The sequence below is a fragment of the Erinaceus europaeus genome, chromosome 15 (genome assembly GCF_950295315.1).
Source record: "Erinaceus europaeus chromosome 15, mEriEur2.1, whole genome shotgun sequence".
Lineage (NCBI taxonomy): Eukaryota > Metazoa > Chordata > Mammalia > Eulipotyphla > Erinaceidae > Erinaceus > Erinaceus europaeus.
The window spans coordinates 72,611,882-72,634,346 of NC_080176.1; the positions used below are offsets into that span (position 1 = coordinate 72,611,882).

General features: G+C 43.8%; 1 protein-coding gene across 1 annotated transcript in view; it reads left to right on the forward strand.

Annotated features, from left to right (window-relative positions):
• ONECUT2 (one cut homeobox 2) overlaps nt 1-21,789 on the forward strand; it is a 43,744-nt gene extending 21,955 nt beyond the window's left edge. Inside the window, exon 2 of the mRNA XM_007532239.3 lies at nt 18,792-21,789. Coding sequence (XP_007532301.3) covers nt 18,792-19,078 — 287 coding nt within the window. The 3' untranslated portion in view covers nt 19,079-21,789. The remainder of the gene's footprint in view (nt 1-18,791) is intronic.
• Nucleotides 21,790-22,465: the final 676 nt, after the last annotated feature.

The window sequence follows — 22,465 nt, forward strand, 5'->3', positions numbered from 1 at the left end:
ATCGTGTTTCCCTTCTGTTCTTATTTCTCAGCTTCTGTCCACGAGTGAGCTCATCCCATACTCATCCTTCTCTTTCTGGCTTATCTCGCTTTACATGATTTCTTCAAGCTCCATCCAGGATGAGGAGCAGAAGGTGAACTCCTCATGCTTTATAGCTGAGTAGTATTCTGTTTTGTATACAACTTTCTCAGCAACTCATCTGTTGTTGGACACCTAGGCTGCTTCCAGTTTTGGGCCATTACAAATTGTGCTTCTGTGATCATAGATATACACAAATCTCTTTGGATGGGTGTGTTTGGTTCCTTAGGATATATCCCCAGGAGAGGAACTACAGGGTCTTTGGGTAAGTCGATTTTGAGCCTTCTGAGAGTTCTACAGACTACTCTCCACAGGGCCTGGATCAGCATCGTTTCTGTGTCATTCTTACTAGGGGAACTGGTCTTGAAAAAGACTGTCAGATCCCACCATCATCCCTGGACATACTTCCCCTAAGACATGTGGCAGTACTGTCTAACCCCCATCCTTTCAATGTTTTCTTGATGATTACAGAGTTTGCTAAGCACGCAGGAGTCTTCTGCATCATGAGTAGATCCTGACTGAGCCCCGTCTGGCTTCTGATAGGAGATAGTCCATTTTGCAAAGATGGTACATGCTGAGCACAAACCCTGTTACTGGTGGAATTTTATAGTCCTACATGTAAACATTGCGGTGCTTTCACAAGGCTCAACTCACTCGAGGTTTGCCTGCGAGATAGCCCAGTGATAGTTCACCAGACTTTCATGCCCAAGATCCCATAGTTCTCAGGTCCAGTCCCTGGCACTTCCATATGCTAGAGCTGAGTAGTTCTCTGGTGTCTATCTGTTAACCTCTCAAAAATAAATAAATAAATAAATAAATAAATAAATACATCTTTTTTAAAAGGACTTAGTATAATCCCAGGCTTGGGGAACGTAGCAGAAAGTTACTTTCTCAGTCATCTAGGTGGCTATAAGTTAAAAGTGCTGAGAAGATTGGTTTTTCTTTAGTGTCTTTTCTAATTTCAGTACAGCTGGGTCCTGCCTCTTGAGCATAGTCCCTAAATCCATTCACTGTTATACTCATTTGGTTCTTCTCCCCCACTTGTTCTCTTCCTTGTCTTCCTTTTTCTCCCTCTCCCTGTCCCTGCTCATCTCCACCTCCTCCTCCTTCTTGTCCTCCTGCTCCTTTTTTTTTTTTTTTATCGTCACCAAGGTTGTCTGTCAGTGGGGCTTAATCTCTGAACTACAGACCCACTGCTCTGTAGTGGCAGCCACTTTTTCCTTTCTATTTTAGTTGATAGAACAGAGAGAAATAAAGAGGAAAGGTGGAGATAGAGAGAAAGAGTAATAGACACCTGCAGACATGCTTCATGGCTCACAAAGTACCCCCTTGTAGCTGGGCAACAGGGCTTCAAACCTGAGTCCTTGCACATGGTCCAATGAGTGTGCTCGCAACTGGTCGCACCACCACCCAGCTTCCACGTTTGGGTTCTTATCTGACTCCCTGAAAAGCTCCTGTGTTGCCCCCACCATTATCGTTATCCCCAAAGCCAGGAGCCTTAACAACAACAAAAAAAGGAATTCCACAGACACCTCTTCCTCCTCCCCCCCAGTCATTTGTTGTTGTTGTTGTTGTTGTTTCTGCAGTAGCAACTTCTTTGCTAATAGAAGATATTGGAGCCACAGGTCTCTGAATTCGCAACACTGTGATTCTATTTAAACAGTCTCTAGAAGCCCTGCCTGCCCCCAAATTACTCCCAAGCATTAATTGTCCTAGTGGTTTCATGGCCACATTATTTCATATTCATTAGTGTTTTCATGAAAAATTATAACACTAATTAGAGAAGCTTCCAGTTAATTCACTCGGTGATTCATGACTCTCTCTCTGCTCTGGGCGTTCTGCATGTGGTCATCCTGGAGAAAGCATCCAAGGGGTAATTGCAGCTGTATTCCCTGAGTGATCGCCTAATGCCATTAGTCCTGATCCACAGGCACATCTCGGGCAGCCCTGATGGGGTCTGGTTACAGCTGCACCCTGTCCCTGCCCTGCAGATGAGGGGAGAGAGGGAAACCTGCAGTCCACTAGACAGCATCCAGGGTGGAGGGGAGGGAGGGGCTTTGTGAGAAAGGAGTGAAGACAGAGTTTCTCCACAGGAGGTGACCCGCCCTTTCACCTCTTCTGGATCCTCCATTAAGGTTAAGGACTAGGCCACAGGAAATCTGCTCTGAGGACTTGCATCTGGAGAAGAACAAGGAAAGCAAATCCTCTTCAGTGTTAGCAGAGGTATCACTAGGCATTGGCTGGACTCTGGCAACCTGGTTATGTCTCAGAAGTTGGATGTCCAGCTCTTTTCACAAGAGTCTGTTTGACCTTATACATGTTGACATGGCTATTGCAGAAAACACACACACGTACACACGCATGCATGCACACACATGCACATGTGAACAAAGCCAAAGAACAACAAGTGCTGGATATGGGGAAATTGGAGCTACTGTAAAAACAATATGTCAATTTGAGGGCCAGGCAGTGGCACACTGGGTTAAGTGCACATAGTACAAAGTGCAGGGACCGGCACAAGTATCCCAGTTGGAGTCCCCAACTCCCCACCTGCGAGAGGGGCGCTTCACAAGTGATGAAGCTGGCCTGCAAGTATCTGTCTTTCGATTCCTGTCTCTGTCTTTCCCTCCTCTCTCAGTTTCTCTCTGTTCTATCCAATAAAATAGAAAACAAATGGCCACCAGGAACAATGGATTCTTAGTGCCAGCAACAAGTCCCAGCTATAATCCTGGAGGCAAAAAAAAAAAATCAATTATTTAAAAAGTTAAAAATGGAATTGCCATCCGGTTCGGCAATATTACTCATGAAGATACATATACACATGTATATGTCCTTTTATATGTACATACATATATGTCATGAAAATCATTGGCAGCTGGGTCTCAAAGAGCTATTTGTGTACCATAACAACAACTGTCTCATAAGAGTTAGAAGTAGAAGCAGCATTGCCAAGTCTCCATCATTGGATATGTAGACAATATATATATATATATGTATGTATGTATGTATGTATATATATATATGTATGTATATATATATATGCTGGAATATTATTCATCCTTAAAAAGATATTCTTTTTTTTAATTATCATTTTTGCCTCCAGGGTTATTGCTGAGGCTGGGTGCCTGCATGATGAATCAATCCACTGCTCCTAGTAGCCATCTTTTTTTTTTTCCATTGTTGTTTTTGCTGTTATTGTTGTCATTGCTGCTGGTGGTGTTGTTGTTGGATAGGACAGAGAGAAACTGAGAGAGGAGAAAAACACAGAGAAGGGGAGAGAAAGATAGATGCCTGCAGGCCTGCTTCACTGCCTGCAAAGGGACCCCCCTGCAGGTGGGGAGCCGGGAGCTCGAACCAGGATCTTTGAGCAGGTCCTTGAGCTTTGCACTAGTGCATTTAACCTGGTGTACTACAGCCCGGCCCCCTAAAAAGAGATTCTTACACATGCCACAGCTTGATAAACCTTGAGGCTATCCTGCTAAGTGAAATAATCAAGTCAGTGTCTCTCACACGCACATGCACACGCACACGCACACGCACACACACACACACACACACACACAGTGATTTCACTTATGCAAAGTATCTACAGCCATCAAACTCATAGAATTGGGAAGTATAGTGGTGGTTGCCAGATATTGTGGAGAGAGGAACAAGGAATCATTGTTTAGTGGGTATGTTGTTTCCTGTCTTATAGTATAAAAGGCCCTGTAGGTTGTTTGTCCTGCATCATGTATATGCTCAGTACTCTTAACCCATGCACTAAAAATGGCTCAGATGGGAAATGATAGACATATGAGGGCCAGGGAGGTAGCTCCCTGGATAGTGTGCCTGCTTGTCATCCATGTACCCCAGGTTTGAGTCCAGTCCCCACAGCACTGGAGAAAGCTTTGGTCCTGGACTTCTTTCCCTCTCTCCCTCTGTCTCTCTCCTTCTCTATGAGAAAGTTGGCTTGGAATGCTGAGGCTCTGGCAATGAAAAAGAAATTACATACCTTTACCATAAGTTTGTTTTTTATAATTACCACTTCTGTTGCCTGTAATGCTTATTTAATTTGAATAATTGGAAAAGAGATAAAAAAAACAATTATACCAGCCCAAAGACAACCACATTAATAGCTTGCTTGTCTTAAGATTCATTTATGCACTGAAATATCCTCCTTGTAAAAAATCAGACCGCTAGTGATCAGGCTAAAATGCACTTCTGTCTCCCATGATCCCAGTCTCCATCTTCATTTCCCTGTGGGGGTACCCTCCTGGCCACAATGGTATCTGCCTTTCTGCAGCCATTCCGATACCGACAGACCATCAAATGCTTTATCCCACTTAGGCATCTCCCTGAACCGCTGGGGAGTGTTGAACAAACACCTTGTGTACAGGTGTGGGGCCATCTGGGCTGTCCACTGAGACAAGGTTGGTAAATTGTGCATTGGGATAGACTTTCACCAAATTGTCCAACAGACTGGATTCCCATCAACACCATACGCACGGAAAATATATTAACCATTGGCAACTGTGGTGGGAATGGGGACTTGCGCATATTGTTGGTGGCTCAGAAAACAGTACTTTGTGGTGGTTTCACACTTTCATGATTTCTTGTAAGCTCAAGTACATTCACATGCCAACTGGTCATCCTTTTTCTTTTTTTTTTTTTTTTCCTCCAGGGTCATTGCTGGGCTCGGTGCCAGCACCATGAATCCACCGCTCCTGGAGGCCATTTTTCCCCCTTTTGTTGCCCTTGTTGTTGTAGCCTCGTTGTGGTTATTATTATTGCCATTGTTGATGTTGTTCATTGTTGGATAGGACAGAGAGAAATGGAGAGAGGAGGGGAAGACAGAGAGAGGGAGAGAAAGATAGACACCTGCAGACCTGCTTCACCGCCTGTGAAGTGACTCCCCTGCAGGTGGTGAGCTGGGGGCTGGAACCGGGATCCTTATGCCAGTCCCTGCGCTTTGCACCACATGCGCTTAACCCACTGCACCACCGCCTGACCCCCGGTCATCCTTTTTCTAAGAATGTTATATTTGGGGAGGGGAGGCTTGTTTTTCTTTTCTTTCTTCCCCTCTGCCCTCCCCTTGGTAGTTTTTTTTAATATATTATTATTACTTTAATATTTATTTATTCCCTTTTGTTGCCCTTGTTGTTTTATTGTTGTTGTCGTTGTTGGATAGGACAGAGAAAAATGGAGAGAGGAGGGAAAGACAGAGAGAGAGAGAGAGAAAGACAAGCCCCTGCAGACCTGTTTCACCACTTGTGAAGCGACTCCACTGCAGGTGGGGAGCCGGGGCTCGAACCGGGATCCTTCCGCCGGTCCTTGCACTTTGTGCCACCTGTGCTTAACCTGCTGCGCTACCACCCGACTCCCATATTATTATTATTATTATTATTATTATTATTATTTTTAAATAGTGGTATTTTAATAATGAAACTCTTTGCTAGACAAGTTCTCTTATATTCTGAATGCTAATTCTTTGTTTCATATATTGTAACTATTTTCCTATGCTATTTTAAAATTTTGTATTTATAAAATGTAAATACTTACAAGGCCATAGGATAAGAGGGGTACATTTCCACACAGTTCCCACCACCAGAACTCCATATCCAGTCTCCTTCCTTGATGACTTTCCTATTTTTTATCGCTCTGGGAGTATGGGCCCTGGATCATTGTGGGATGCAGAAGGTAGAAAACTGGATTAATAAAGTTTTCTTTGACTTTGATGTTACTCAAATATCAACCAGTGCTGTTGTGTGTGCCTGTCTGCCTGCCCATCTGTGTCTGTCTTTCTGTCTCCCTTCCTCTCTCCTTCCCTCCGTCCCTTCTTCCCTCCCTCTCTGAATGAAAAAGTGACCTGGAGCAGTGAGATTATGCACATGCAAAACCCCAGATCCACAAAAAACAAACAACCTACAAAATAACTTGCTAGCATTTTGATTGAGATCACATTGAGTCTGTAGATCCAGTTGGGAAGACTGACATCTCAATATTGAATAATATTGAATCTTTCTGTCCATGAGCATGGAATGTCTCCATGTCTCTTGTTGTTTTCATCAGAATTTTGTAGTTTTCCTCAGGGAGATCATATATATGTATATATACACATATGTATGTATATATGCATAGACAAATTTATATATAAGTATTTCTTTTAAACTCTGATGCAAGTGCTATTATATTTTCAGTTCCAAATTATGGAACTTGCTTATTGTTGGTATATAAAAAATCAGTTGACTTGTGTATATTACTCTGCATCTCTGTTTTCTCTAGAAAAACACAGGTTTTATTTCCTGTTTTAAGTTTACCCACAATTCAAAGCCACTTGGTATCATCACTTATGAGTGCCAGGAGATCCTGCCAGTTTTTACTTTATTTCCTTACATGAACAATCATGCCATATGCAAATAAAGTTTTATATGTGTTCCTTCTCCCTCAGCATACCTTGTTTAAAAAATTGTTATTATCTTTATTTATTTATTTATTGAATAGAGACAGCCAGAAATGGAGAGGAAAATGGGGTGATAGAGAGGAAGAGAGACAGAGAGACACCTGCAAACCCAGCAGGTGGGGACTAGGACCTCAAACCCAGATCCTGTTGTAACATATGTTCTCAACCAGGGATGCCACCACCCAGCCCCCCTCTGCATACCTTTTATTTCCTTTTCTTGCCTTATTTAACTATCAGGGACTTCCAGTGTGATTTTAAAACGTGAGAAGAGGGGCCAGGTGGTGGCGCACCGGGTTAAGCACACACACCACTAAAAATAGGAGGAGAGGGATCATCTTTGCTTTGTGCCTGATCTTAGTGGAAAAGCTTCAGATTTCTCACCATTAAGAATAGCATGAGTTTTAATGTATTCTCTCAATTGTCAAGAATTTCTCTTTCTCAACGATGTGAGGTCAGGATCTATTGTTTGTTTTTTCCCTCAAATAACCACTTACTCTAGCACTGAATTCTAAAGTATTTATCCCTTATGATTTTAAATATGGTACTTTATTACATATATGCTTTGCTTATGTATTTGATCTATTTTTGGACTCCATTCTGTCCTGTTCTATTGATCTGCTAATCCCCATATCAACATCACACTGTTTAAATTACTTTTGTTTTATAATATATCTTGACATCTGGTAGGGTATGTTTTCTTTTGTTTGCACGTTTCCTTAGTCTTTTTTTTTTTTTGCATTTGAATCTGCCATAGGAATTATAAAATCAGTTTGATGTTCTCTGTTATTTTAACCTTTTCAGATACACACAGGACATAGAGTTGCACCTATTCAAATAGAGCCTCCGTAAAGAAAGCACGGTCTTGTTCTTTACAGTTATTTTCATTGGTGGTAGGATTTTGCTTAGGTTGTAATTTCTATGAATATTTTCCCCTGCTATACTTTCCAATAAGCTATATCCAGTGTATAGAGAAGCTACAGCTATCGGGGGCCGGGCAGTGGTGCGTTGGGTTAAGCACACAAAGTACAAAGTGCAAGGACCTGCGCAAGAATCCTGGTGCGAGCCCCTGGCTCCCCACCTGTGTGGGGGGGTCACTTCACAAGCAATGAAGCTGGTCTGTAGGTGTCTATCTTCCCTTCCCATCTCAATTTCTCTGTCTCCTATCGAACAAAAAAAGAAAAGGAAAAAATAGCCACCAGGGGCAGTGGATTCATAGTGCAGGCACTGAGTCCCACCACTAACCCTTGGGGGGGGGGGGGGGAGAAAAGCTACAGCTTTTAAAAATGCACTGGTATAAAATGAGGCATGCATGAAGGAAGAATGAATAAAACATAAATATGTAGTTTAATAAGTTATTGCAAGGCAAGTTGGATATTTCTAGCACTCTGAAAGTTCTTTTATTTATTTATTTATTCCCATTTGTTGCCCTTGTTGTTTTATTGTTGTTGTAGTTATTATTGTTGTCGTTGTTAGAAAGGACAGAGAGAAATGGAGAGAGGAGAGGAAGACAGAGAGGAGGAGAGAAAGATAGACACCTGCAGACCTGCTTCACTACCTGTGAAGCGACTCTCCTGCAGGTGGAGCGCCAGGGCTCGAACCTGGATCCCTTATACCGGTCCTTGCACTTTGCACCACATGCACTTAACCTGCTGAGCTACCGCCCGACCCCCAAAAGTCCTTTTATATTCTTTTATCCACAATCACTGCATAAACCACAGAAGTAAGTAATATCTTTCTTGCCTTTTTTTTAAATCTCCTCTAGGCCCTGTTTCATCATTCTGAACATTCAAGTATATTTCCCTAACCACTTGTTTTGCCAGTGTTGGTTTTCTGTGTCAGGTATTAAATCTAGGCTCTGATACTATCGGTGAGCTGCAGTGATAGTATAAAAACCATCCTTGGGTTGCATTTGTTTGTTTTAATGTCACATAAATAGACCGACTCACTATATATTTCTTTGTGTCTGACTAAAAATTCCTAGTGTTGTCTATTTCTTATTTTCCTGCAAGTGGTTTGTTTGTTTGTCGGTTTGTTTGTTGTTTTGTATTTTTTTCTGTCTCTTAACTTACTCCCTTTTTGTTGCAGACTATTATTGTAAAGCTCTGTCTGCTTTCTTTTTTTTAATTTATTTTTTATTTAAGAAAGGAAAAATTAACAAAACCATAGGTTAGGAGGGGTACAACTCCACACAATTCCCACCACCCAATCTCCATATCCCACCCCCTCCCCTGATAGCTTTCCCATTCTCTATCCCTCTGGGATCATGGACTCAGGCTCGTTGTGGGTTGCAGAAGGTGGAAGGTCTGGCTTCTGTAATTGCTTCCCCACTGAACATAGGCGTTGACTGGTCGGTCCATACTCCCAGTCTGCCTCTCTTTCCCTAGTAGGTTGGGTCTCTGGGGAAGCTGAGCTCCAGGACACATTGGTGGGGTCTTCAGTCCAGGGAAGCCTGGCCAGCATCCTGATGGCATCTGGAACCTGGTGGCTGAAAAGAGAGTTAACATATGAAGCCAAACAAATTGTTGAGCACTCTTGTCTACTTTCTTCTTTATTATTTACTTCTCTTGTTTCATGGAGACCAACTCCTTATGCATCCTACTGAACTGCTAAATGATACCTTAAAAAGTCTTTTAAGTTTCTATGATGTATTTTCTGGTGAATTTTCTCTGCCTTTGAGATGATGGTCTCCTTTTCTGTTTTCCAGTGTTTTTCATCAGTCTCCTTTTGTTCCATCTATTCATTCTCAAGTGAGAATGACCCAGGCAGACCTGATGTGGTCAATAGAAAGGGTATGTGTTTGCTCCATGACCTCCTTTCTGGCTCTGAGTGCACTCATCCTCCCCCTACTGCACTAAATCACCAGTTGAAACACCTAACCCAGCTCCTCACATCTGACTGGTGTTCCTGTAATGGGTGTGTTCCCGCCTCAAGCACCCAGGCCTGGTTGCTGACAAGCCGATCAAATGGAGCACGTGCTATAACCCCCAGAATCCTGCATGCCAGAAACTCTTGTCCTTGCACTCAACTCAAGCTCTCTACAACACCTTCCAGGTATGATTGACCATCTCTGGGATTCCTCCTTCATGCATCCCTTCCTTCTCTTCCTTACCCTCCTCTTCTGAGAGTTGCAGTTCTCCACTGATGAGTGAAGGGAAGTGAATTCTCAGACTGTGTCTAAAGACATCACCTGTCAAATGGACCAATGCCTGTTTTGTTGACCTAGCAGAATAGCAAGTTGACTGAAGTCCTTAGTTTTCAGTTTGGTAAGGTATATCTTTGCTTCTAGATATTGGAGATTATTTTAGTGGGAAACTGAGAGTGTCTACATCATGCTCTCTTAGACACTTTGAGCCAGCTTTTTCTATCTAGAATGAACTTAAGTTTAGTGACTCCCAACTTCCTGGATTCTCTGCAGGTAATCTACAGCAGAACCAAATTCCTCTCTTTACCAGGCTCCTTCATGAGCAGAATCAATGAACAGGAATTCTGTTTTCAAAGGCTGAGTGCCCTCCCTCCCCCAGTTAAAAAAAAAAAAAAGAGATTTATTCTAAAAGCCATGTGGGAAATAAAAAATAAAACAAAGCAACAAACAAAATCATGTAGGAATCTGCGTTATTAGGATTCGTCATCAACTGACAATGGCCAGTATTAGGCTAATCTTGTCTCTGATCTAAAATAAAGGTTTGGACAGTCAGGTAGTAGAAGATGGAAGCTGGGCTTTTGGTTGGTGAAGATAATGATGGGTATCCAGAGTTCAAATTCTAACACTGTAGCCTGACCTCTTGGATCTTATAAACCAATGTTATCCAATGAAAAAAATAAAGGAAAGAATAAGTTAACTGTTAGACTGTAAAATTCTACCTATCTAGGATCTGGTGGCCTGAATCACCTGCCATTAGAGGCGTACTCCCTTAGGATTCCCCTTTTCCTATGAGTATCTGGTAAAGAAGAGCAAAAACAGAGGACATGCATGCAACTGGTGACAAGTAGAACTTTCTGGTAGGAACAACTGGAGGAGCCCTGTGGAGCAGAGGCCTGACCCTTACTTACTCTGAGAGATGGACCTTCGGAACCCTTTCCTGGCTTTGCTTCTCCCAAAGCAAGTCATCATTCTTCCAAGGTCCTCCATTTTCTGTGTCCCCTTCAGTGACTTTGGGAGGAAGATAAAAATAGGGACAGGAAATCAAACCCGTTTTCTTCCGAGCGTGAATTTGTGGCATGGAGACAGAGAGTGGTGTTTGGCCGCAGTGCACCTGACAGTAATCGGGTATAGAGGAGTTGCTGTGACAATTCTTCATTTTTTAATTAATTTTTTTAAATTTTTAAATTAAAAGAGAGAGAGAGACCAGAGTTGCTCAGCTTCAGCTGGTGGTGCAGGGGATTGAACCTGGGACTTTGTAGCCTCAGATATGAGAGTCTCTTTGCATAAACCGTTATGCTATCTACCCCCACCCATCACTTCATTTTTTAAATGTTATCATTTATTTCCTTAAAGTCCCATTAGGTTCAGTAAATACTTTAAAGTATCTTTTGTAAATTTATTTCCCTACACAAATTTTCACAGAAGTGTTTTTTTCACCCCGTTTCCATAGAGCAGGCTGCATTTTTCATGGATACATGCTGTTCAGATACATTTTTAAAGCCACTTTGGGATTCACAGTGCTCAGATTAATTATTTTGGTTCCCTAATGGTCACTTTATAAAGTGACACCACTTATAATCTTCTCAGCACCTCAGTAAAAGCAGGGGCTTGGGTGGAGAGAACAGAGCTTCCATTTATCATCCCCAGTCTCCTAGAGAAGAGATATACCCAGATGGGCAGAAACTTGCCCCACGTTGGAAGGGAAACCCAAGGCAGAGCTCCTGTATTGGGGGGTCAACACCAAATCTTCTTGGGCTCCCAGCACTCCTTTGCCAGGGACAGTGTTCCTGGTTTCCACTCTTGAGAATGGCTGCTGGCTCCCTGCGCCTCCTCCCTCCTCTCTTCCACTCTGGGATATCAGCACTGATGAACAGGGCAGCAGCTCTCTCCCTGGTATGTAGGTTGTCCATCTCAGAGTACCTTGGGTGCCCAGCACAATTTGCCAAATGGCTTTAGAGGGTTTTCTTGCCAGGCTTTGCCTGCACTCACAGTGTGAGGGCTGTGAAAGGCGGGGTGCGATATCCCATGGCCAAGAATGGCTCCAAGTCCATTTACACACTGTGTCCTCCCTGTCTTCTCTTGGCCTCCCAAGTGGATGCGTGTCTGGACATCGCTAGCTCTGCTGCCTGAGTGGGTTGGCATCTGGACCATTAGGAAAGCCAGCGCCCAATGTGGAGACAAAGCCATTAAAGTTCCTGTCTGACTCAGGCCAGGGGAGCTTGGAAAAGAGTGAAGTTAAGAGGTCAGCTCTCAGGTCCAAGTGCACTGTACTGGCTCCATGCTGGAACCTGCATTGAGGTGGCCTCTGATAATAAGGTCAGGAGACACAGAGAAATAGGGGAAGCTGCAAAGCATCTCACGACAAACTCTTTAGAGCCTCTACATTTTAGATAGTGTAAGAGAATCAGATTACTGTCCTATGCAGCCTCTCTTTCCTCTCAGGAGCATGACCCTTGCAGCTGACACCCTCTGACCCTTGATGGTCCATGCTTAAAGCCTGTACCCCAACTCCTGTGTGGAAGTCCCCTCCCTTGCCTCTGTAACTGTGTGCCACTTCTCCTTTGCTGGTCTTTATTGCTTAGATTTCTCAGCATTAATGGCTTCCTGAACATTAAATATGCATTTTCAGAGCATGTAACTCTGCTATTCTTGCTTCCCTATTTGAATGTAAAATATCCTGTTGTTATTTTTAAAACATTGGATTTTCAGGGTTTTTTCCAGGATGCTAAGCAAGGTAGCATCACCTCTCTCCCCTGGGCTTGTTCTGTCCTCCCAAAGGGTTTTCAGAGCAGAGAGGTTGGGGGTTGAGGGAGTATTTCCCTTCTTAGCATATTAAACTCCCCACAGACTGCGTTTCTCAGGGACCAGAATTGGAGGCAGAGATGTGGACTTCCTTTTGTCATTGATTTTTCCAGCACAACCCCAGTTGGTGGCCTCAGTGGATCTTTCCAGGCCTCTGAGTTCTCCTGAGAGTGTGCCTCTAAGCTTTGCTCAAGAAAGTCTCCCTCTCATACATCCCCCACAGCCCCCTACACCCCTGTTACTCAAGCTCTGCTACCTAAGAGGCAGTGCTAGTTTCCCTGGCTGAATGGTGGAAATGGTCCTCCTACCTGCATTTTCCAAACCCTTCTCCTGGGAGGTTAAATATGCGGACAAATGCTCACCCTGAAGCCTTCCTTCCCTGCCCCCCCCCCCCCCCCCCCGCGCCCTCTGCCCTGGGAAGATCACATTGAACTATTCAGGGAAAGTATTTACTGAATGCAAGGAGACTAGAGCACTTCTGCATTATTTATGACTGGCTAACAATACCCATCATATGTAGAAGGTATTTAGCCATAAATTAGTGATGTTAAGAAACACCAGTGGTCCAAAACCTATTAGGATCCCTGACACGTATGTGAAAATGCATCATAGTCTTACCTTTTTCCAAGAGGCAGGGAAATGGTTAGGAGACAGCTTCACAACAAAAAAGAAAATACTTAACCTTTTACTTGCCAGGAGCCCTCTCTGTTTAGCTCCCATTTTATATGTCTTGGGAAATCATTTCATCTGATGAATTATTTTTATGGGGGAGAGAGAGAGAGAGGAAACACACAAGTATCATTCTAACATGTGCAATACCAGTGATTAAACCCAGGACCTCATACTTATAAGTTCAGTGCTTGTCCTGCTGTACTACCTCTTTGGCTGCCAGATTATGAATTGGGGGGAGGTGAAGACATATTTTTCATTGTTTGAAGCACAGGGCAATTTCACATTAGCAGGTAGAATGGAAGAAGAGCGTTACAATTTAATTTAATTTCTGTTGTATTGGATATGACAGGGAGAAATTGAGAGGGGAGGGGAAGATAGGAGGAGAGAAAGACACCTGCAGACCTGCTTCACTGCTTGTGAAGTGACCCCATACAGGTGGTGAGCTGAGTGCACAAACTGGGGCCCTTGCACCTCATATTATGTGCGCTTAACCTGGTGTGCCACCACACCACCCTGTTTATTTTTAATAGTGACTTAATAATGACTGACAAAATTATAAGATAACAGGGGCTCAATGCCGTACAATTCCCACCACCAGAGTTCCATGTCCCATTTATTCCCTCCATTGGAAAGTGCCCTATTCTTGATCCCTCTGGGAGTGTGGACCAAAGTTCTTTATGGGGTGCAGAAGGTGGGAGATCTGTTTTCTATAATTGCTTCTCCACTGGATGTGGATATTGGCAGCTTGGTCCATACCCCCAGCCCGTTTGCTGCCAGGGTAATCATTGGGGCTCATTATCGGCTCTACTAAGAATCCACCACTCCAGGTGGCCATTTTTTCTTTCTTTCTTTTTTTTTTTTTTTACTTCTAATTTTTATTAGATAGGACAAAGAAAAGTTGAGAAAGGATGGGGGAGGATAAAGAGAAAGAGGAAGACACCTGCAGACCTGCTTCACCACAGACCCCCTGCAAGTGGGGAGTGAGGGCTGGAAGCCAGGTCCTTGCACTTGCTAATATGTGTGCTTAACTGGCTGAGCCACCACCTAGCCCCCAAGAGTTAAATTATTCTATCATATTTCTCTCTCTCTCTCTTTATCTCTCTTTCTCTCTCTCTCTCTCTCTCTCTCTCTATATATATATATATATATATATATATATATATATATATTAGTGACATAATATTGGTTTACAGATTATGAGTTCTTAACCTACCTCCTTCCATCTTTATGGAGGAAGAAAGGATATTTGCACTAAGTGAGTGCCTACTGAATAAGGTACGTTACAACTAGCCTAATGATGTCCTGGAGAGATGGGGATTGGTCCCCCCACCATTTGAGAGATGAGAAAACTGATTCTTGGGGTCATACAACTGCTAAACCAGGTCTCGACTTCAAGCTTGCATTTGATGCACTACTCTTCACTCCTGGAAAGAAAGGCAAAGATTACGTTTGGCTTCTCCACCAGTTATCTCTACAACACACAAGCACAGCCTCAAGGAAGATTGACTTCTTGTTGTTGTTGTTGTTGTTGTTGTTGTTGTTGTTGTTCTGAGGCCTCTGGACCAGCAGAATGATTCTGCTAATCCAAGCCAGGGTTAGAGACCTCCATGAGACCCAAACCTGGAATTCTAGGGCCACTGGACCGGCTTGTCCCAGACTGGCCTGGCCTGTGTCCACTCTGTGGTGATTGGGAGTAGTTCCAACAACATGAACAAAGCACATGGCCTCTCAATCTTTGGACTCCGGATGTCCACACCATCACTTCCGCTTCACTGGCTTGGCCAACACAAATGTCGAGGCCAACCCAGAACTAGGGGAAGGATGGACAGGTTCCACCCTGCAGAGGGTGTGGGTGTTAGAAGGGGAACAGTGAAGTCATTCTTGTCATGTGTTGACCCCTGCCACTCACATGGAGCTACTGTGTCCTTGATGGTACCAGCTTCCTTCATGCCTCAGTTCTTTCTGCTCTCTGTTGTCAATGCCTGTTCTGGAAACTTTGACTTACCTTGAGTGATGAGAAGTCAGGAGAAACTCAGCCCTCACACCCCTGCTGAACACCTCCTGTGCCGGATGTCCCACACATATTTCTGAGTCTGGGTAGCTACTGCTCATTTCTCTGGCAGTCCAGGAATGAATACTTGACTCTAGAGCATGACACTTTAATAGCAAAGTTATTCACACTCTGATTGTACCTCCAGGGATAGCTGGCTTCACACCTTCTCTCTGAGAAACTCTGAGGCTCACCCCCTCATCCCAGCTTCCAGATGTCATTCACTGTCTCAGGCTTCCAGAGCGGGTGCTCTTCCTCCTGTTTTTATTTCCCTTCCTCCCCCCCCCCATCAGCTGCTTTGTGCAAAAGAATTAACATAAAAGAATTAAAATAAACACAGCACACTGTCAGTGCTGTGTTTATTTCAACAACTGTCAGGGGCAGATTTGTAGCCAGTCTGTCTCACTGAAGCATGTGAAGAAGTAAATAGCACCAGACCACCCTACAAAATGCATGGGGTGGCAGTGGCCAGCTGAAGGATGCTGACAGGCCATATACGTGCTGCCTCACAATTTTGGACTTTGGGACTTGCCATCCATTTGCAAACTTCAGACCACAGCTTAATACTTGTTGGTATGGAATCTGGAAACTATGAAAAGCAGTTGAGAGCTGTTGATCTGTTCATTCTCTCCCTCTCTCTCTCTCTCTCTCTTTCCTTCTTCCTCTCTCTCTCTTTCTCTCCAATTTGATGAGCTCTGAGCCTATAACACTTTTCTCTCTCTCTCTCTCTCTCTCTCTCTCTCTGTGTGTGTGTGTGTGTGTGTGTGTGTGTGTGTGTGTGTAAAACAAAGCATAATCTGAAAGGTTGTGGACCTGTCTAAACACTCTATTTAAAGCACAAATAAAGCATTAGCTGAAGAATGATCAATATTGGTATGAAAATTGAGGGTCATCTGGTTAATCCAGAGGAGCATGAATTGACAGAGGGCTTCAGCCAATGTTTGTAGAATATATTTGTCCAGATTTTGCTGTCAGGAGCTCATCAGGCACCACTGTTGATTCAGAATCCTCCAAGTGTTCCCACCAGGTACCCTAGGAGGGTGAGGCACAGGCAATAGTCTGGAGACCCAAAGTGGCAGTGTGTTCCCCAATCTCAGAAGGGTTGCGGGAGACTTGGAAGTACTTGTATTTTGGAGCTCTGCCCCCCCTCCAGGGTGAAAATCAGAATCTCTGAAAGTGGGGGGGGGCAGCTCATGGCTGCCCCACAAGAAAAGATCCCCACTAAGGTGCTAGGGACCTGGTGGACAGCTCTACTGGGGAGAAGCACAGGCTAAAGGACAGGGTTCTTGCCCTGACTCTGCAGACTTGGGATGTGATCTCAAAGTTAGTTGTTTATACCTGTCGTTTTTGCAGGGCTGGCTTCGTGGGCGGGAGACAGAGACGACCAGAGACTCATGGCTGACTTGAGAAGCAGTATCTCTTTATTGACGAGTGGGGATGCAGTTCAGAAAACTAATCCCTTCTAATCACAACACAATTCTGTCCTGCATCTCTCTCCTCCCGGGGAAGCTTCAGGAACAAAGGAAATAGATAGGATGGGGGTGGGGAGAAAGGAAGAAGCGAGAACCAGCGAGGGCTAAACCAAATGTCCCAGAGGCAGGGGGAGGGAGACCAAACCAATATCCTGGAGGCAGGGGGGTGTCCAGCCAACAGTGGCCATGCAAACAGAACACATAGCAGGCAACACAAGCAAACACAGAACACATAGCAGGCAACACAAGCAAACCCAATGTGATGATAAAAACAGAAGGCTGGGGGTCGGGCGGTGGTGCAGTGGGTTAAGCGTACTTGGCGCAAAGCGCAGGGACCGGCATAAGGATCCCGTTTCGAGCCCCCGGCTCCCCACCTGCTGGGGAGTCGCTTCACGGGCGGTGAAGCAGGTCTGCAGGTGTCTATCTTTCTCTCCCCTTCTCTCTCTGTCTTCCCCTCCTTTCTCCATTTCTCTCTGTCCTATCCAACAACAAAGCAACATCAACAATGGCAATAATAACCGCAACGAGGCTGCAACATCTAGGGCAACAAAAAAGGGGGGGAAATGGCCTCCAGGAGCGGTGGATTCATGGTGCAGGCACCGAGCCCAGCAATAACCCTGGAGGGGGAAAAAAAAAAAAAAAAACAGAAGGCTTCACAAGCAGAATCCAGAAGCATACCAACATATACCCTCTAGGTCTCCATTATAATTTTAAGTTTGTTTTTACACAGGTTTTTATTCATTTATTTATTGGATAGAGACAGGAGGCAGAAATTGAGAGGAGAGGGGAGAGTGGGAGAAAAACAAGAGAGACACCTGCGGCACTGCTTCACTACTTGTGAAACTTTCCCCCTGCAGGTGGGGGCTGGGAGCTTGAACCCAGGTCCTTGCACATTGTAATATGTGCGCTCAACCAGGTGCGCCACCACCCAGCCCATTTGTTTTTATTCTGCATCAGGAATCAAACCCAGAGCCTCACTCGAAGTATGCACTCTAACCCCAGCCAACTCCCCAGTCCAAATTTTATTTTTCGGTTTTAGTTTTGAGAGAATGTGGGGAACAGAGAGACAAGATTAGAGAGACCAACTCGTACAAACCCAGGGCCTCCCACCTGCAAGCCTTTCATTCTACTGCTGAGCCTTCCCTCAGTTGCTCCATGTATGTGTTTTTGTTTTTTTGGGGGTTACTTTTTGTTCAATTTCTTTATTGGGGAATTTATGTTTTACATGCCACAGTAAATACAATAGTTTGTACATGCATAATATTTCCCAGTTTTCCATATAACAATACAACCCCCACTAGGTCCTCTGAAGGACCTGTATTCCTTAAAACATGTATGTGTTTTAAGAAGAAAGTAACTATAGCCAGCAAGATGGTGCACCTGAGTACCTGCTTTGCCAAGTGCATGACCCAGGTCCTGTAGCAGTAGGGGACGTGTCAGTGTGGTGGCCTTTCCTTCTCTCCCTCTGTCTCTATCTCTCTGTAGTTGTGTGGTAGACTCACCTTCATATGTCACTTCCCATTTCATTCTGCTAACAATTTTTTTTAGAGTTATGTGGATAGAAGCTTTGGTTTTGAAAAATGATACACCTTCTTTTAAACAACAAATTCATGGCTTCTGGGGGCCATTTTTTAAAGTTGTTCTTTGTTTGCTTGCTTGCTTGCTTGCTTGCTTGTTTTATTGGAAGGGATGATGCACTTTTAAGTTAGAATCCATAAAGTACAGCTCTAGATAATTCTAGAAAGTAGATATTAAAAGAGGAATTGCTTCACCAGGCTTATCAGGAGACCTGGTTTCTGAGGTCCTGATTTCAGAGAAAGAGATGTTCCAGTGTGTGCTAAGAAGTAAGGGTGGGAGGAGGAAAAAGACAACTGCTTTTGCTGCAAAATGGTCCAGGGAAACCAGACCACTGCTTTCTTCTCCCCCTGCACCCACCAGCGACCACCTTCCATCACCTTAGATGAACTGGGAAGGCTGGTTATTGACAGTTGGGCAATTTGCACAATAAAGTTTAACGGTTTACATCCCCTTGTACGACTTTGTCAATGTTCTCAATGGATCGCTCTCTCATGCCTGCTTCTCACAACTCTGACTGACTCTCCTTCTCTCTCTTTCTCTCTCTTTCCCTTCAAGCGTGCAAACGCAAAGAGCAAGAACCAAACAAAGACAGGAACAACTCCCAAAAGAAGTCCCGCCTGGTGTTCACTGACCTCCAGCGCCGAACCCTCTTTGCCATCTTCAAGGAGAACAAACGCCCATCCAAAGAGATGCAGATCACCATTTCCCAGCAGCTGGGCCTCGAGCTGACCACCGTCAGCAACTTCTTCATGAACGCCCGGCGCCGCAGCCTGGAGAAGTGGCAGGATGACCTCAGCACAGGGGCCTCCTCGGCTACCTCCAGCACTTGTACCAAAGCCTGACAGAAGGACTCTCAGTGGGGCACAAGTCACCTCCAAACAAGGAGGACAACAGATACCAAAAAGAAAACACAGAAAAAAAAAAAAAAAAAACCAAACACTGGATTCTTAGCTGGGGCCCTTCACTGGTGATTTGAAAGCACAATTCTATTGAAAAGAAACTTCTATTCTAGCTGTAATCATAGGCCAGGTGTTTTCTTTTTGTTTGTTTATTTATTTGTTTGAATGGCTATGGAGTCCAAGTGCAAACTGAAAAATCCATCTCTTTGAACTGGACATCGTCCTCTGAGCATGCTAAGCACCCAAGAAACGCAAACGGAGTCTTCCTGGAGCAAGTTGATTTCTAGTGGTGTGTCAATCAAGTTCAGGATTGCTTCAAATATCAACCAAAACCAACAGTCCTCACTCAGTCCTGTCAGCCTCTTGTGGTCAAAGCTCCCACAAGTAATAGTGGGAACTTGGTCTGTATAAGGACTCTTGAGTTTGTCCTTTCAAGATGCTACAATAACAGAAGAATCTAGCAACAAGAATGACTTCATTTGCTTTCCAAGTGCTTAGTCTCATCATACCACAGAGCACCAAAGTTCACAGCCATAACATTAAAAAACAAAAATCAGAATGATAATTACTGAGCACAAGTTTTAAATATGGATGTTAAAAAAAAAAAAAAAGAATTCCAGAGACCTTTTTTTTTTTCCAACTCAGGCATACTTTTCATTAAATGATTCAGAAAGTTTTAAGTTAATCTAGTTTACAGGGCTTTTTTTTTTCTTACCTCCTAGAAATCTCACAGTCTTGGATCCATTTAAAAAAAAATTAAAAAAAAAAAAACCAAATTAGTTCCCTTGAGCTCAAAGTATCAAGCACAACAAAGATAAACAGAAGTAAGAAAGGTTCTGGATTCACCACATCTGATTTTTCAAGACGCTGTTTCTGAAGTCATTAGGGAATCATTGGGAATATGGCTTCAAGCACATTTTGCAGTTTGCTACAAATTCTGTTTGTACGTAATGCAGACGCACACTCAGGAGGCCAGCTTAACTGTTACAGTACATGGAGCAAATGCACCATCTTAAAAGATCTAGATTTTTTTAGATCATGAATGGATCCTTCTTGGTTATTAGTCACCTGGTTTCTTCTGCATTATGACCACCGTGTAATTCATTCTCTTTTAGACTTGGGTTCTGCCCATGTCCATCCCATTGTTTCTCTAGCAAGAAAAAATAAAGAATTCAAGCCACCACCCAGTTTGTTACTCATGACTGTCAGCTCCTCCAAAATCTCTCCCATTGTTGAATCATCCTAGCAAAAAAGCTGAATAAATCTGGAGAAAACACAGCACACCAAAGAAGCAGATGACTGCAAACCAAAGACATTTACTACTTGCCATTTTCTAGCCTAAAAAAAAAAAAAATACTGTGATTACTTTTAGAAATTGGAAAACCTCTGCAACTCCAAATGGCATTCAGCTCTTGCATTTGGCTGAGCAGGCTGGCCATGCCAAGGACGTTAGCCTAGCCACCCCAGGGAGTGACTCTGCCTCGCCAGCTCTGGTTCCTGGCTGCCACCTTGTCACAGCAAGCGGAAAAGTGCCCATGGAACTCTGGGAGATTGCGAAGGTCACAATGTGCATATTTACCAGTGAATGGCCCCACGTGGGCACCACGGGGGTGTTCCAAGCAAGCCAAACGCTGCAATGATTCTTTACAGACACTTGAGACTGACTTTTTTTTTATGAATTACTTAATCGAAACCAAAGAAACTTTTTCTGCACCTACTTCTGCAACAAAACCAAACTGTCCCATTAAAAATGAAGGAGTAAGTAAGTAACACTTATCAACAGAAACCACCAACAAGAAGGAAGCACGCCAGAAAAACAAAAATAATAATAGGGAGAAAAAATAGCGAGACACACTGTGTTCAAACAGACCTCTTGGGACATTTTTTGGAAGCAGATTTTTAAAGAAAGGGTTGAGACAAGAAAGAAGGAAACGCCTCAGTGGCTGCTGCTTCATTTGACAACTCACACGGTAATCTTAAAGTTGAAGATTGTCTTTAATTTGTGCCTATGCAGTTTTTCAAAAGAACACGGAACAGAGCAACAGAAACCTCAACAGCTACAATACCAAAGATGAGGCTTTCTCACACCTTTTGTTTCAGTTCATTATCTCCTCTTGCCTGGCTAAAATACTAATAGCTCCATTGATCTGTGTAAAGGTAATCAATTTTGTTTCTGAGCAACAAAAGGAAAAGGGTCATTTATTTGATTTTTATTGTTTCCCTCTAATTCTGTTTGATGGTTTTCTACCCCAGCATGGAATCATTCAAAACGTTCCATGGACTCCAAGTTTTCAGATGTTGGGATACTGAACGACTCACTTCTCTTTGCTCAGCATCAGGGGAGGGAAGGGGAATAAAGGTCATGGGTAGGGCTCTCGGTGACATGTCCTCTCCCGAGCCACAGAACCAAAGAGTTTATATAGGAATTGACAGCCTGACCTCATGTGATGGCTACATCCTAACAGGGCTTCATTTGGGGGTGGGGGGAGACATGTAAAAAAATGATTGCCAGTTTCTACTTTTCTATTAGCTTTTTAAAAATCAGCTGTAAAGTTGCATTTCTAAAGAAAGATATATATATATAATATATGAATACATATATAGATTCCACCTGACATTTGGTGATAACCCAAAACGATTGCTGTCCAAATCCATGTCTTGCTTTCATCAAGTGCTTCATTTATTACGTGTTTCGTTCAGAACTGTGCTCATTCCTCACGCCACCTCGCAGTTCATTTGCCACCGTGGAGGATCTGGAGGATTCAGGTCACTGTGGAAAGTCCTGGGAAAGGCTAAAAAGTTACGTTCAATCACTTCAACATTTAGCTTATTGGCAAATGAATCCACGTTGCAAATGAGCTGTTCATGCTCATTTGGTGTCATCTCTGTACTGTGCCTCGACCATGGTCAAGGGCATGAATGAGTTCCATCCATCAGACCCAGTTCACAGATAGACCTGGGTCAGTGGGGTGTTCATCTTCTGTATCTGGGGATATGGAGGTGGGGTGGGAAGGGACAAGACTCAGTGGCCCATTCCCCCAGTTACAGAGATGAGACCAGCCCAGAAACCTGTTCTCCAAGAGTTTCCCTGTCCCATCAGGGTGTTCTAGAATTCCATCCAGTGAGTAGACTCACCAAAGAGACTTCTCCCAGGGGAAGTCCAGCTCTTCTTGTACTGGGTTGATGAAGTTTCCTTGGGGTGGTAATTACCAGTTTGTGTAGACAGGCCTGTGTGCAACCACAGCTGGCCCTGGGAGGAGGTGGTGGTGTTGGGAAATGGGCAAGGGTGGGCCTCTGTCCTGGAGAGGGTTTGGGGAGAATCTCAGTGTC